This window comes from Drosophila serrata, unplaced genomic scaffold, assembly GCF_035046125.1.
Source record: "Drosophila serrata isolate PLE 108 unplaced genomic scaffold, ASM3504612v1 contig_229, whole genome shotgun sequence".
NCBI classification, from domain to species: Eukaryota; Metazoa; Arthropoda; class Insecta; order Diptera; family Drosophilidae; genus Drosophila; species Drosophila serrata.
This window is the reverse complement of record NW_028257127.1, coordinates 28,937-43,661: the sequence shown is the minus strand read 5'-3', so window position 1 is coordinate 43,661 and position 14,725 is coordinate 28,937. Positions and strand designations below refer to the sequence as shown.

The following is a 14,725-nucleotide window of genomic DNA, read 5'->3' as shown; positions in this document are numbered from 1 at the left end:
TTTCCGGTACCCATGTTACTTGTACCTTATTTATGTCAGCAAGTCTATTAAGGGCCTTCTTGCATTCTGCCACTAGTCGTGAGTTCGTTTTCACGGCAGCTAGAAATTTTATAGCCGCTTGGCTATCCGAGTAGATTCGAAATCTGTTGCCCCTGAGGTTCTGCCTTAAGGAAAGTTCGACTGCTTCTCTTATGGCTAGTAACTCAGCCTGAAAGACCGTCGCTGAGTTAGAGAGATTGAAAGCCTTTCAAATTCCCCAATTTTCAGCGTAGATCCCAGCCCCTACGCCGCATCTCATTTTTGAGCCATCGGTGTAATGGGACACCTCATTCTCCACCAGTACTTTGCTCCTACTCCAGTCTTCCCTTGATGGGTATGAGGTCGAGAATGCGTTCCCGTATTTCATCTCCGCGATCATGTAGTCGGTTTTAACGTCTGTGTTAATGCCGCTGCTCCCAAGAATCTTGCCGTGCTCGGCGCCGTATTCCCTCCAGCAATTGCTTGCCTTCAGTCTCACTGCGCTCTGTGCAATGTCCTTCACGAACACTTCTATCGGCATTATATTCAGGATAGTGTTGAGAGCAGTCGCGGGGCATGAGCGCATTTCACCCACGGCCCCGCACTCGCTGCCCGTTGTAACCGTGTCATCTTCGTTCTGTTGTAAGCCCTTGTTAGTGCCGGCCACCATACTAGGGGCGATAATACCCCGCCCTGAGGTGTGCCTCTCTTCACAGTCCGCGTGAGGTGAGTGCCACTCAGTTCGGCTGTGATCGTCCTGCTCTTTAGCATGAACCCAATCCACTCTCTGATGTCTCTCTCAATACCTAACAAGTTGAGTTGAAGATATTTGTTAGGTCCTCCACCTCCTTGTCGAGTGCCTTTGCAGTGGATATAGTCTTGATCCTCCTGCCGCTTACGGGGGTTCCTTCTTGGCACCTGTTTCTTAACTGGTGTCGTTATTCAAAGAAAATGTACCTATGGTCTGAGAAGGAGTGTTCTGTCGATACCCTTTCTCGACTCTGTAATTATTCTGTTCTATTTGTAAGGTGAGATCAAACACCTCTTCCCAACCTTGAAAATTTTCAGTGCTCGGAAAGATGAAGGTCGGCGTATTACCCTTATTACATACCGTAACGTTTCCACAGATAATATTGTCAAAGAGTGACTCACCTCTATCGTTTGTCTCTGTACTCCCCCAGAGCGTGTGCCTTGCATTCACATCACACCCGAGCATCATGAGATTCCGCCCATTGACTACCCTCCGTGACTCCGCTCCCATCCGCCGCCACGAATCTGGCCACTGCTATGTCAGGTGTGCTGAGATTGGGACAGAGGAAAGCATTAAAATGATTCTTAATTACAATGCAAGCTCTCGACCTACCATTCGAGTTTGTGCACAGTAGTGTGTATCCTTGGATTCTCAGTCCAGCGACTTGCCCGTCCCTGGTCCAAGGCTCCTGTATCAAACCGATGCCGATATCCCTCTCCCTTAGAAGGATCGTGAGATTAGCTGACGCTTGCGAGCTGCGCTTCAGATTAATCTGCACGATTCTCGACATCGATGTTGGTGGGGGTGGCGTCAGGAGATTTGTCGTCGATGACCATGTCGTCCAACAATTTGTTGGTGTCATCGACCTCCTCCAGAATCTCGTCCGCCTCGGCCAAGAAGACCTTAATCTTGGCCTTCCTGATGCCGTACCGGACCTTGTGGTCATTTGCCTCCAGCTGGGGCAGACAGCGCTGGTTAATCAGCAGGAGGAAAGACTGGCTCGCCTTCATTTCCTGCTTTGCTCTGAGGATGGTCCAGTCCTCTGTATGGATGTCTGGGTTCTGGGCCCTCAGACAGGCAATCACCCTTGCATGGTCAGTTTGCCCCCTCCAGATGCGAGCTCTGGGTCTCCTTGGGATCTCCCTGGCGTGGACTAGCCTAATCTTAAGGCCAGCCCATGTGTCGCTGATCTTAGCCACACACTCCGCCAGGGAGCTTCGGGAGAACCCGTCGTCACCTGATGACCCGGTGCCCTCTGACCACGTCTGAGGAGTCGAAGGAGGGGATGGGGCCGGTCGGCATGCTGACCAACATGTCGGTTACCATGTCGGTCAACTTGGCCTCGATCTCCTCCCACTTCTCCGACAGCAGGCGACCGTCGTCATGGAGCTCGTCCACCAGGGCCATAGCCAGACTGTGTCTGGCCACCAAAGTTAGACGCACGCGGCTTACCCTGTGGGTCCTTCGCTCTCTTAATAGAATCATCCAGGAATTTGAGACGGAATCAGGCAGTAATCGTAGGGGAATTCAGAGTACAATCAGGTAGGACTCTCAAAGGAGTACCAGGCGAAATCATCAAGGAATCATAGGGGAATTTAGAGTAGAATCAGATAGAAATCCCAGAGGAAAACGTGTAGAAGATCCCCGGAACCCACCGCCCCATAGTAAATATCTGACTCAATTTATAATACATTTTTTATTTATTTATTCATTTAAAAAACTTTAAAATTTGTTCAATTATTACCATAATTTTTCTTAGCATAACTTCTTGCATTTCCCCTAAACGTATGTTACCGGTCTTTCCTTCCGGCTGTTGCCTCGTCAATTTATAATTAAAATACATATGTATGCTAGAATCAAATGGACAATATTTTCCATAAATATACACACCAATTAAGGAGAAAACAAATACTGGATATATAATGGCCTTCCGTTCACACCGTCTAGGTTAAAAAAGAGTACAGGTTCAAAACCAATTCTGGAAATAAATTTATTAACTGAATACATATAAGTCACTTACCCTTTAACAATATTTAATAAATTACATTGGAAAACACTTGTGAATACTTTAGCTCTCATTAGAGATGCGAAAAAATCGATTTCGTTAAATAATATTTTTCATCATCTCAATCTAATTTCGGAACCGCTGCTCCGAATCCCTTCAAAAAAAAACATTTAATTGTTTGGCAGTATCCGAACACGGGTAGAATTTTTATTGCCTACTTTGTTTCGGAGTTCTCTTACCGAAACCCATGAGATTTGTTTTTGTTTTTAGAACATGACACCAGGAATCGGACAGGAAAGGAATTTTGGTACTGAGGGGTTCATTCACCAATACATATTATATTTACTGTTTTAAACTCACAGTTTTGCATTCTTTTCTCTATTTTTAACGGTCGTTTGTATTGCAGCTATATGATAAAATCGTCCAATTTTAATTAAAATTTAAAAAATTTAAATTTTACACAAAATTGTTGATGATAATCTGTTGAATTCTGAAAAAATTGTAATTTTGAATTGAGTTTCTCTGTCTGTCCTATGGTAGCTATATGGCAGATATGTATGTATATGTTATTAGTCCGATTTTCATTAAATTTTACAAAAACATATAATCTATAGTTTGATGAAAATCTGTTGAAAACTGAAAAAATTATAATTATTAATTTTATTAATTTCTCGATCGTTCTTATGGCAGTTATATGTTACAAAGAGGTAGTCAAAAGTTTTTACACAACCAAATTCACAGCCAAATTTTTTCAGTTGTTTTTCTTGTTGTTGTTGACCGATCTCTTTATTGCGTAGACTGATCTATGCCGCAGCAAGCCGAAAGGGAATTCGAAAGTTAACGGTTCATAGAAAAAGGCTATAAGTAAAAGAATAGATGCACCTACAGTGTAATATTTACACATAATTTGTTTTCGTCTTGAGTTTAATGCTATTAAAATGTAATCTTTTTTTTAGCGATAGTCTCATAAGTTACTTTATTAATAGTTAAAAAAATTTGTTTTGGTATCGATGAAGTCTTTCAATTGGTTGGAATTGAGTTTATTAAGCTTTATCCAAAATAAACAGACATATTTTCTTTTGCTTGTAATATTGTCCTTTAAACCGTTATATTTTGTTTTCGTTTTCTGCTTGTTTCTGAATAGATAAATTTATGCGATAAAAAATAGGAATCGGTCAACAATAAGATAGCTTCAAAACGGAGAGACTAGTTGATGCTGATCAAGATTACCTTATATATACCTTATATGGTCGGAGGTGCCTCCTTCATTGCGTTGCAAACTTCTGACTAAAATTATAATACCCTGCAAGGGTATAAAAAGAGGACCACTAGTGCAGCGTATCTAATTTATCTTATTTTATTTTAAGCTAGATTTTACATATTTTAAAATCGAATAGCATATGGAAGTTGTTAACTATGCTTATGCCTTAAGTATACTTAGTTTATTTTATTGTTCATTTAGCAATATATTATTAATATTATTTTTACTTAAGCGTATTACCGACATAAGATACTTTCGCTTAAAGAATGTTGGCAGCGAAATATCCTGCTCGGTATCCAGTGTGACCAGATAACTTATATAAAAGGCGCGAAAAGGATTATACTGACAGCTAAAGCCAGCTACGTTTTTAATTCAACTTTTTAAAGTTAAAATAAAATGAAAAATGTTCCATATAGTGTGAACGTTGCATTAATCCTCAACAAGAATTCATCTGTTGATAAATAAATGGTATCAAACTTCAATTGGCACGTGTATTGGCCTTGAATATTTACTTTTTTACAATAAGCACCCTGTTTTTTTATAACGACGACTCTTAGGTACTTCCAATGCAGATATTTACTCAGTCAATGTTTGCTAATATATACCTCCAAAGCTTTTTAACATTTATTCGATACAAATATAAGATTCGATATGTTCATTAAATTCGTTTTGAATTTAGACAATGAACTGCATAAATTTGCCACTGTATAAGATAAACAATTATTCGTTGCCGACGCCATTTTGTGCACTCATTAATTGAATATTTTATAGATGGAACTTGGAAAAAAAAGGTAATTTGTATGACTATTTTTTTGAATTTTTACCATATACATGTATGAAAAATTTGCTTAGGGAATAGGCATATTTTCCTATAAACAGTTTCTGAATTTCTTTAAAAACAAATGGAAAACATCAAAATGACTTCTTTTATACCTATGTACATTTGGAAAATATCTTAGTTTTTGTTATACCATAAACACTTTTTTAATTTTTTCATGTGAACATAGTATGTATGTACTTATATTTACTTTACTTATATACATATATGTATGTATATTGTATTATATTATGAATATTGTTGCGTGAAGTATAAGTACATATACTCAACTGCATATCTCTGCGTAGACCCCAAAAAAATTTCAAATTCAAACTTTAAACACAAACTGTTCAGTTAATCATTAACATTTTAGACAATTTTTTTCTAGCATACTCTTTATTAAATTGTCTTCAATGACGTTTTTTTTCTTTTTAGAATTATGAAACAATGCTTTATATTTTATTTTTAATTTTAAACTTAATACTGTAAAAAAATGACCCCGCAAAAGTCTGCGTGCAGCTGACGAAAAACTATTTTAACTTAATAATATACTTATTTTAATATCTGGTACGGTATCCATTCCTGTGTACAACCTCCGTAAGGCGTCTCGGCATGGAATCCACCAGATTTTTTGGCTCCTCGCCTGTTATTTTGATCCTTTCCTCCACAATGGCATCCTTAAGCATTTTTTTCGACTTCATTGTGTTTCCGGATATTCCGATCCTTGAGATGCCACAAATGCTCAATTGGGCTAAAGTAAAGCTTTGTATTGTGTGCCGTGTGCTTCGGATCATTGTCCTTTTGCAACCAATATTCATGTTCCAACCCTAATTTTACAGGACTTTTTGGGAAATTGTCTACCAAAATTGGTATATAGATACCTTGGTCCATATACATAATGATACAGTATTAAGTTTAAAATTAAAAATAAAATATAAAGCATTGTTTCATAATTCTAAAAAAAAAAATACGTCATTGAAGACAATTTAATAAAGAGTATGCTAGAAAAAAAATTGTCTAAAATGTTAATGATTAACTAAACTGTTTGTGTTTAAAGTTTGAATTTGAAATTTTTTTGGGGTGTACGCAGAGGTATGCGGTTAAGTGTATATACATATATATATGTATATATATATATATATAATATATATATATATATATATATATATATATATATATTATATATATATAAGTAGGTAGATGTATGTATGTGTATGTGCATTTATACAACGAATATTGCAATATAAGAAAAAATACAATTTATAATAAACTTTCTTTTTTAGGTATAAGGGTGGTCGGACACCTATTAGGTCCAGTGATCGGCGACGTCCTCAAAGTGTTTCATCTTTATCTGCATTATCGCCAAGAGTTGTTTTATCTAGATTGGAACCCAGGGATTTTGAACGTCTTCGACTATCTTACAAAGTTGCAATTGACCAAAGAAGATCTAGAAGCTGCCGTGGCATGAACATGGGTCAAAAAATTAGTGGTGGAGTCAAAACAGTTAGTCGTAATGATTCACAATCTACCTTCAAACCAATAATACCAAGAGAGTTACAAGCTGATTTTGTCAAACCAGCTCGCATAGATATTTTGCTTGATATGCCGCCAGTTTCTAGAGAACTACAACTAAAACATTCATGGAATTCTGAAGATAGGTCATTGAACATTTTTGTAAAAGATGACGACAAATTAACGTTTCACAGACACCCAGTCGCGCAAAGTACAGATTGTATCCGCGGCAAAGTCGGTCTCACAAAGGGATTGCATATTTGGGAAATTTATTGGCCAACAAGACAGAGAGGAACCCATGCTGTTGTTGGTGTATCTACAGCTGACGCGCCTTTACATTCAGTCGGATATCAAAGCTTGGTGGGGTCGACTGAACATAGTTGGGGATGGGACCTTGGCAGAAATAAGTTGTACCATGACTCCAAAAGCTGTGCGGGTGTCACATATCCAGCTATTTTAAAAAACGACGAAGCTTTTTTAGTTCCAGATAAGTTCTTAGTAGCTTTAGATATGGACGAAGGAACACTCAGCTTCATCGTTGACCAGCAATATCTAGGTATTGCATTTAGGGGACTCAGAGGAAAAAAATTATATCCAGTTGTATCAGCTGTCTGGGGTCACTGTGAAATAACAATGCGTTACATCGGTGGATTAGATCGTGAGTATTAATTAATTTATTATTATATAAAAAAAAAAGGAAGCTATCTTCGGCACGTCGAAGTTATACCCTTGCAGTTTAATACTGCGATCATTAAGGGTTTATAAAATTTTGTCAAATGAAAAGTAAAACGGGAATTTGATAAAACACTTTTACATATCATGACTTTAATATTAAGATTTATAAATGAACAGTATGGATCCATATTCTTTTGATAGTATCCCTGTGAAGTGTATTCTTATGAGGGATAACAATCCAAATCGTTCTTCAATCCAAATCATCACAAGGTTCAGACCCGAACCCTATCAAGAAGTATGATTTGTGGGCTGGGGCTCAAGAAGTGTAGTACTCCATTTTAAAGGAACGTAAAAATCTGGTGGAGTTTTTAAGCCATAGATGGTCAAAAGTTATTCAACTTAGTGATTACCATACTTCATAGTAATCCAGTGTAACATTTTTTCATTGAAAATTCTATTAGTTTATCTATAATAAGCGCTTAAATGAACTTGTGCCAATTATGTGAAATTTTTTGTATATTTTTAAAAATAGCTCAAAAAATTCGATTGTTCTTTGACATTTTATTTTACTAAATAGGCTACAAAGTGTCATATTAGCTTTCCCCTTTTTATTAAGATTTAATTAGAACAGAAACGGAAGCTAACTTTGAAAAGTTCTGATTTTTAATTGTATTAATTTCTCGTTCGTTCCTATGGGAGCTATATGATAAAGTAGTCAGATTTTCATAAAAATTTTACATAAAATTTTTGAATAATATGAAATGGCTATATCTCAAATTTGATCAAACTCTGTTGAAATTAAAAATGTTATAATTTTTTTTTTTTTTTAATTTTCCGATCATTCCTATGGCAGCTATATGATGTAGTTGTCCGATCCGGCTCATTCCGATATATATACGAGTGAGAGAATATAGAAGACTAACTACAAAGTTTCATTCAGATATCTTCAAAACTGAGAGACTAGTTTGCCTAGAAACGGACAGACGGACATGGCTAGATCGACTCGGCTGTTGATCTTGATCAAGAATATATATATTTTATGTGGTCGGTGGTGCCTCCTTCACTGCGTTGCACACTTTTGACTGAAATTATAATACCCTGCAAGGGTATAAAAAGGACATTGTTGTCGGAAAATCGCTGAAATGGGTAATTTACCGGATGGGACAGTCAAAGGCATAATACATCATTTTGTTTTCGAAAATCGTGTCGAAAGTAAAGGGAGAACTAATGAACGATTTATTGTTAAAAAGTCACAAAAAATTAAAAAAGAACGGCACCATAAATAGCCACTGAGATGCAGGAAATGACAGGAAAGTCGTGCTGCCCAGAAACCATCCGTCGTATTCTCCGAAATAATGATTTACACGGTTGAGTTGCATGCAAGAAGCCGTTTATAAACAAAAGAAATCGAAAGTGTCCTTTGAAATTTGCAAAGGAGCTCATCAGCAAGTATTCTGGGTTCTGGAATAAAATCTTTTTCGCTAATGAGTCAAAATTTTATATTTTTCGGTCTGATAGAAGTTCCTATGTATGGCAAAAAGCGAATACAGAATACAGCTGCAGGAAAAACATCTAAAATCAACTGTGAAGCATGGCGGTGGCCATGTTATGGTATGGACCTGTATGTCGGCAGCAGGGATTGGAAGCCTTCAATTCTTGAAAACACAATGGATAAACATGTTTATCTTAATATCCTGAAGAATAATTTCGTCCAAAGTGCCGAGAAATTCGGTATTAAAGAAAATTTTTTACCAGGACAATGACCCAAAGCATAAGGCGGGAATCGTTTAGTATTGGCAGTGTTGGCTATTTAGTCCCCACGTTATGAAACCGCCTGCTCAGGTATCAGATCTCAATGTGATTGAGAATTTGTGGTCCAAAATTTGAGAACGCGACATTTCCAACAAAAACGATTTAAAAACGGCGTTGAGTGGAATCAACTCGGATTTATTATTAGTAAATTATATTTGGTCAGTTTTTGGAAACAATATCTGATGAATGCCCATCGCACTCAGCTATGCACAAATCCGCCCGTTTTTTGGCATTTTTTATCATTTTTTTGAGTGTTTCCGTATGACACCAAGCACGTGTCAAATATTAGTAAGCGCGTAAAGCGAAAAATTCCAAAATTCTTTTGAACCGATTCGATGCGTTTACTATGGACGCCATACTGAGGGCTTCTAAAATAGGACGAACTAAAGAGGTATATAAGTATTTAGTAACATAGGGGTCGTTGAATTCTCTCGACCACCGTTTAATAAATCCAAGCACACCCCTGGCTCTGTTCAACATAGACGACATATGATCAATAAAGTCAACTTTTGGGTCCAAGCGGACGCCTAAATCATCAACTGAAGTAATAGTTTCCAAAGAACATAATTTCAGTGTGTAAGTACGTCATTAGCTTGCATTTGGAGCCATTTAAGTTTAATAAGATTAGGCATTACCATATTTAAAAAATTATTAAGATCTGTTTGTAAATCCGACTGGCAGGCGATGTCCTTGTATTGCACGCAAAGATTGACGTCATCAGCGTATATAAGCACTCTGAAGTTAGTCAAAACTTTGGGCAGGTCATTTATAAACAAAGTTAACAATAAGGAACCGAAATGGCTCGCTTGCGGAACGCCAGACGCAACCCTTAGAACATTAGATAGACTATTTTTAATGAGTACCTTTTACGTCCTGCCATTCAGATAACTTGAGATCCAATTAAGATCAACTGAAAATCCCATTAAACATTAACAGAGTCAAATGCTTTACTGAAATCATTATACATTACGTCTGTCTAAAAGTTAGTCTAAGTTTTGCGACTGATTAAGGTTAGTTGGTTAGGTTGTCAAGTACCCCCATAATGGTAATGGTAATGGTGTAATGGTAAAATTATGCTGCTTTGTACTTTCTTAACATGTCAACCGCACATTGGGCAAAGAAGTTATTCAAGAAAAACACCAGTTACCGCAAGATGGCACACCCTGTAATAAAAAGAATTCCTTCTTTGAAGAAATAATTATTAAGTCATATTATTTTCGTATATCAGTGTATTTCTCTAAATTGTAAATTGGTCATAAATTTAACTTTACCATTGTTACATACAGTTCAACTTTTGAATTAATTATTTTAAAACCTGCAACTATTTTATAATTAAAAAATGTGTCAAAAGAACACTAAAATTTTTTCATATATCTTATTAATCTGAATTTTTTTTGTTATAATTGTTCTACATCATCTGGCAGTCCCGCTTAGGTAACTAAGGCTTTATTAAGCGACTCTTGGAAGATTTTGGCGCCAGTGTCTCCGTCAAGGCATAAATATCACTTTAAAAAGCTGCGTTTGAATTAATTTTCCATATTTTGTCCAAATTCGAATGGTAAATATCTGCGTCATATTTTTCGTATGATCTTATTTTGTTTATATGACATTTTCTTCCAGTGGGAAAAAAAACATTTCTTTAAAAAAAAATTAGGACGCTTAACGCTTTAACCAATCTATACGTTTATTTTTTCAAAATGTAGTCCTCACCATAATAAAGATTTTATTTAAATAATAGGATTCTATTGTACTGAATGTGCCAATAGGAGTGAAATGTACGCACATATCTTGTTATTAATCTCAATTTTTAGCTTAAACTATCCTATATCACCTGGCAGCCCCGCTTAGGTAACTAAGGTGACTAAGGCTTTCATTCATTTTCCATATTTTGTTCAAATTCGAATTGTAAATACGTCTTAGTTGGGTCATATTTTTCGTTTGATCTGATTTTGTTTATATGACTAAATATTGAACCGAAAATTTTTTTGGAATACCCAATTTCTCGGCACTTTGGATCAAATTATCCTTCAGGATATTAAGATAAACATGTTTATCCATTGTGTTTTCAAGAAATGTAAGGCTTCAGATCCCTGCTGCCGACATACAGGCCCATACCATAACATGGCCTCCGCCATACTTAACGGTTGGTTTTAGATGTTTGTCCTGCAGCTCTGTATTCGCTTTTCGCCATACATAGGAACGTTCATCGGAGCCAAAAAAATAAAATTTAAACTCATCAACGAAATGACTTCATTCCAGAATCCAGAATCCTTGCTGATGTGCTCCTTTGCAAATTTCAATCGACACTCTATTTCTTTTGTTAATAAACGGCTTCTTTCGTGCAACTCAACCGTGTAAGTCATCATTTCGGAGAATACGACGGATGGTTTCTGGGCAGCAAGACTTCCCTGTCCTGCATCTCAGTGGCTATTTATGGTGCCGTTAGTTTTGGATTTTTGTGACTTTTTTTTAACAATAAATCGTTCATCGATTCTCCCTTTACTTTCGACACGATTTTCGAACACAAAACGACGAGAATGTCCTTTTTATACCCTTGCAGGGTATTATAATTTCAGTCAGAAGTTTGCAACGCAGTGAAGGAGGCACCTCCGACTATATAAAGTATACATATTCTTGATTAGGATCAACATCCGAGTTGATTTAGCCATGTCTGTATGTCCGTTTCTACGCAAACTAGTCTCTGTTTTAAAGATATCTGAATGAAACTTTGTAGTTAGTCTTCTATATAATCTCACTCGTATATATGTCGGAACAGGCCGGATCGGACGCATATATAGGAATGCCATAGGAATGATCGGAAAATTTTTACAAAAAAAATTATAACAATTTCAGTTCTCAACATAATTTAATCAAATTTGAGATATAGCCATTTCATATTATTCTACAATTTTGTGTAAAATTTTATGAAAATCGGACTACTTTATCATATAGCTCCCATAGGAACGATCGAGAAATTAATACAATTAAAATTTATAACTTTTTCAGTTTTCAACAGATTTTAATCTGCACTAATCGAACTTCTTCGTTCACTTAATATAAAGTGTAGGGCTGAGAATGCCCATTCGACGGAAACTTGCGTTGCAGGTGTAGCCAGCACAACCTGCGCCAATAATAATAATAATATTTCTCAACTTGACACACTCAATTCAAGATCGCAATTAATATATTTCGTCTGCAATACAGACGCTTAACGACTTGCTTGCCTATGCGTGTGAGTGTATACCAATACATATGCAAAAGACTTTTTGCTTCACTGAACACGACAAAACGGTCTTGGAACAACCAGAACAAAACATAATTAAAAAAAACGGTTTCGCTCTGAGCGCAAGCGAGCTCATTTAAGCACTCTTATTTCGGTTGAGTTTCTGAGTTTTTTCGTAAAGTGTCAGGAAAAGACACTTATTTGCAGACAACGAGAAACGGTCGACAGTTATTTGCGAGCTCTGGTTTTCAACCGATTTTTATTAAATTTGAGATAAACCTATTTTAAAATTTTATGAAAATCGGACGATTATATCATATGGGTGCCATACAAACGCTCGTTATATATAGAGGGAAAATGCAAAACTGTGAATGTAAAACTGCAATTATAATATGTATATGTGAACGATATGAAAGCAGGCATTGCTTAATTGTTTTTTAACATAAATATATATAATTTATATTGTATTGATTCCTACTGATCGAAATTCTATCTGCAAGGGTATATAAACTTCGGCGTGCCGAAGTTATCTCGCTTCCTTTTTTTTTTTTTTTTTTTTTTTTTCACGATTGTATTGAAATGATAAGATATTGTAATAATAAGATTTATTTGTTTATATCATTTAAGCCGAACCTTTGCCACTAATGGATCTGTGCCGAAGAACAATACGACAAAAAATTGGTCGTGCGAACTTGGAGGAACGTATACAACAACTTCAGCTTCCACAATCGATGAAAACCTATTTGTTGTATAAAAATCGAAGATAATACTTTTATTAGGAAGAATATACCATTTTTATTTTTACTGTATGTGATGAAAGCAGTAAAAACTAAATGTGTTAGCATATAATAGTCTTAGATCAATGTTAGTTCGATATCCCTCACTAACGTAAAAATCATAAAATTAGTTACAAATGGAATATTGTGTATTAAGATGCAAGAAAAAACAAAAAAAAAAACAGTATATATTATATGGCATCTCATTTTGCATTAAATTAATTCGAGAATTGTTTTTCCTCAAACAATACGATACGAAAAAACACTCACCTCGTGGTTTATATAATAAAACCACATTTGTAAAATAAATTGTGAACTTACTGCTAAAACGACAGTTGTTTTAGTTAACATACACGTATATTTGGTATTGATAAGCTTTATCATTAAAATGCTCGAAAATATGTGATTGGATTACATCAGGATTTTTTTGCGTAACTTGAGAAAATTTTGTTAGTTAATTTATCACACCTACTTTTTTCGTATTTCTCCGTACTGTTTTGCGTAGAAAACCTATAAATCTGAATAAGTTTGGTAACATGTTTAACACAATTTTCTAGCTCACTCGTGCTAAAAATCTTAATCGGATTTTCTGAAATAAGAACTGCCGGTTCTATGAAGCCCTGATTCTATCGCATGCTGAACTTTAAAACACTGTATAAGTAGGCGAGTTAATTTTTAACATATGTACTTATGAAGCATTTAAGATTGTCATCTAAGTTAATTATAATACTTTACGACATTTAATAAAAAGACTTCATGTAACATACACATTTAGGATTATTATTGTTGCGGAGGTAACAAAATAAAAACACTAAATTTTTTCGTGGCGAATGGTTCATAGGGCATTATGGGTAAGGAACCAAAGAATAGTATAGTGCGGGAGTTGATGGGAAATTTTGAAGCACAACTCATTTCTTTAGGGACGAGCAACAGTCTACCGTCATCAATCTTTATTCTTTATTCTTTATTCTTTATTCTTTATTCTTTATTCTTTATTCTTTATTCTTTATTCTTTATTCTTTATTCTTTATTCTTTATTCTTTATTCTTTATTCTTTATTCTTTATTCTTTATTCTTTATTCTTTCTTCTTTATTCTTTATTCTTTATTCTTTATTCTTTATTCTTTATTCTTTATTCTTTATTCTTTATTCTTTATTCTTTATTCTTTATTCTTTATTCTTTATTCTTTATTCTTTATTCTTTATTCTTTATTCTTTATTCTTTATTCTTTATTCTTTATTCTTTATTCTTTATTCTTTATTCTTTATTCTTTATTCTTTATTCTTTATTCTTTATTCTTTATTCTTTATTCTTTATTCTTTATTCTTTATTCTTTATTCTTTATTCTTTATTCTTTATTCTTTATTCTTTATTCTTTATTCTTTATTCTTTATTCTTTATTCTTTATTCTTTATTCTTTATTCTGGAACTAGACATCTGCATGACTGCACTCTCAATGTACTTTGAAATAATTGACATTGAATTGAGTTGAGTGAGGCTATGGGCACAATGAAACGAATTTGTTTGAAATAGAAAGAAAAAATTTGCCAAAGACAAAAAACTTCGAAGCATTCTACGCATTTAGGTGCGGGTGTTAAGTGAGAGCTTTGCTATGGACGAATTACGCTTCAAAGAAGCTGGCGATTCAGTATGTATTTTTAGTGTGTGTTTAGTTGATTTTGTTTTGTTTATATTGTTGTTTTAATGTATATAATTTATGTATTGTGGTTGATGATTTATTTGTATATTTTTTTTCGTGCTTAGATTAATAAGTTTATTTGTGACTTATCCATAAGTGTTTTTTTGTGTGTTTTGAATACCCTTTCAGGGTATTATAATTTCAGTCAGAAGTTTGCAACGCAGTGAAGGAGGCA

At 35.1% G+C, this 14,725-nt stretch overlaps 1 protein-coding gene across 3 annotated transcripts in view; it reads left to right on the top strand.

The window, feature by feature from the left end:
* The window catches only part of LOC110182854 (protein gustavus), a 48,568-nt gene extending 34,952 nt beyond the window's left edge, over positions 1 to 13,616 (top strand). For 2 of the 3 annotated variants that reach the window (XM_086830180.1, XM_086830181.1), the window contains 2 exons: positions 6,136 to 7,022; positions 12,702 to 13,616. In XM_086830180.1, coding sequence (XP_086686306.1) covers positions 6,136 to 7,022; positions 12,702 to 12,841 — 1,027 coding nt within the window. In that variant the 3' untranslated portion in view covers positions 12,842 to 13,616. Of the gene's footprint in view, positions 1 to 2,671; positions 4,827 to 6,135; positions 7,023 to 12,701 lie in introns of those variants that run through there. The other variant, XM_020950991.2, reaches the window with a different exon arrangement.
* Positions 13,617 to 14,725: the final 1,109 nt, after the last annotated feature.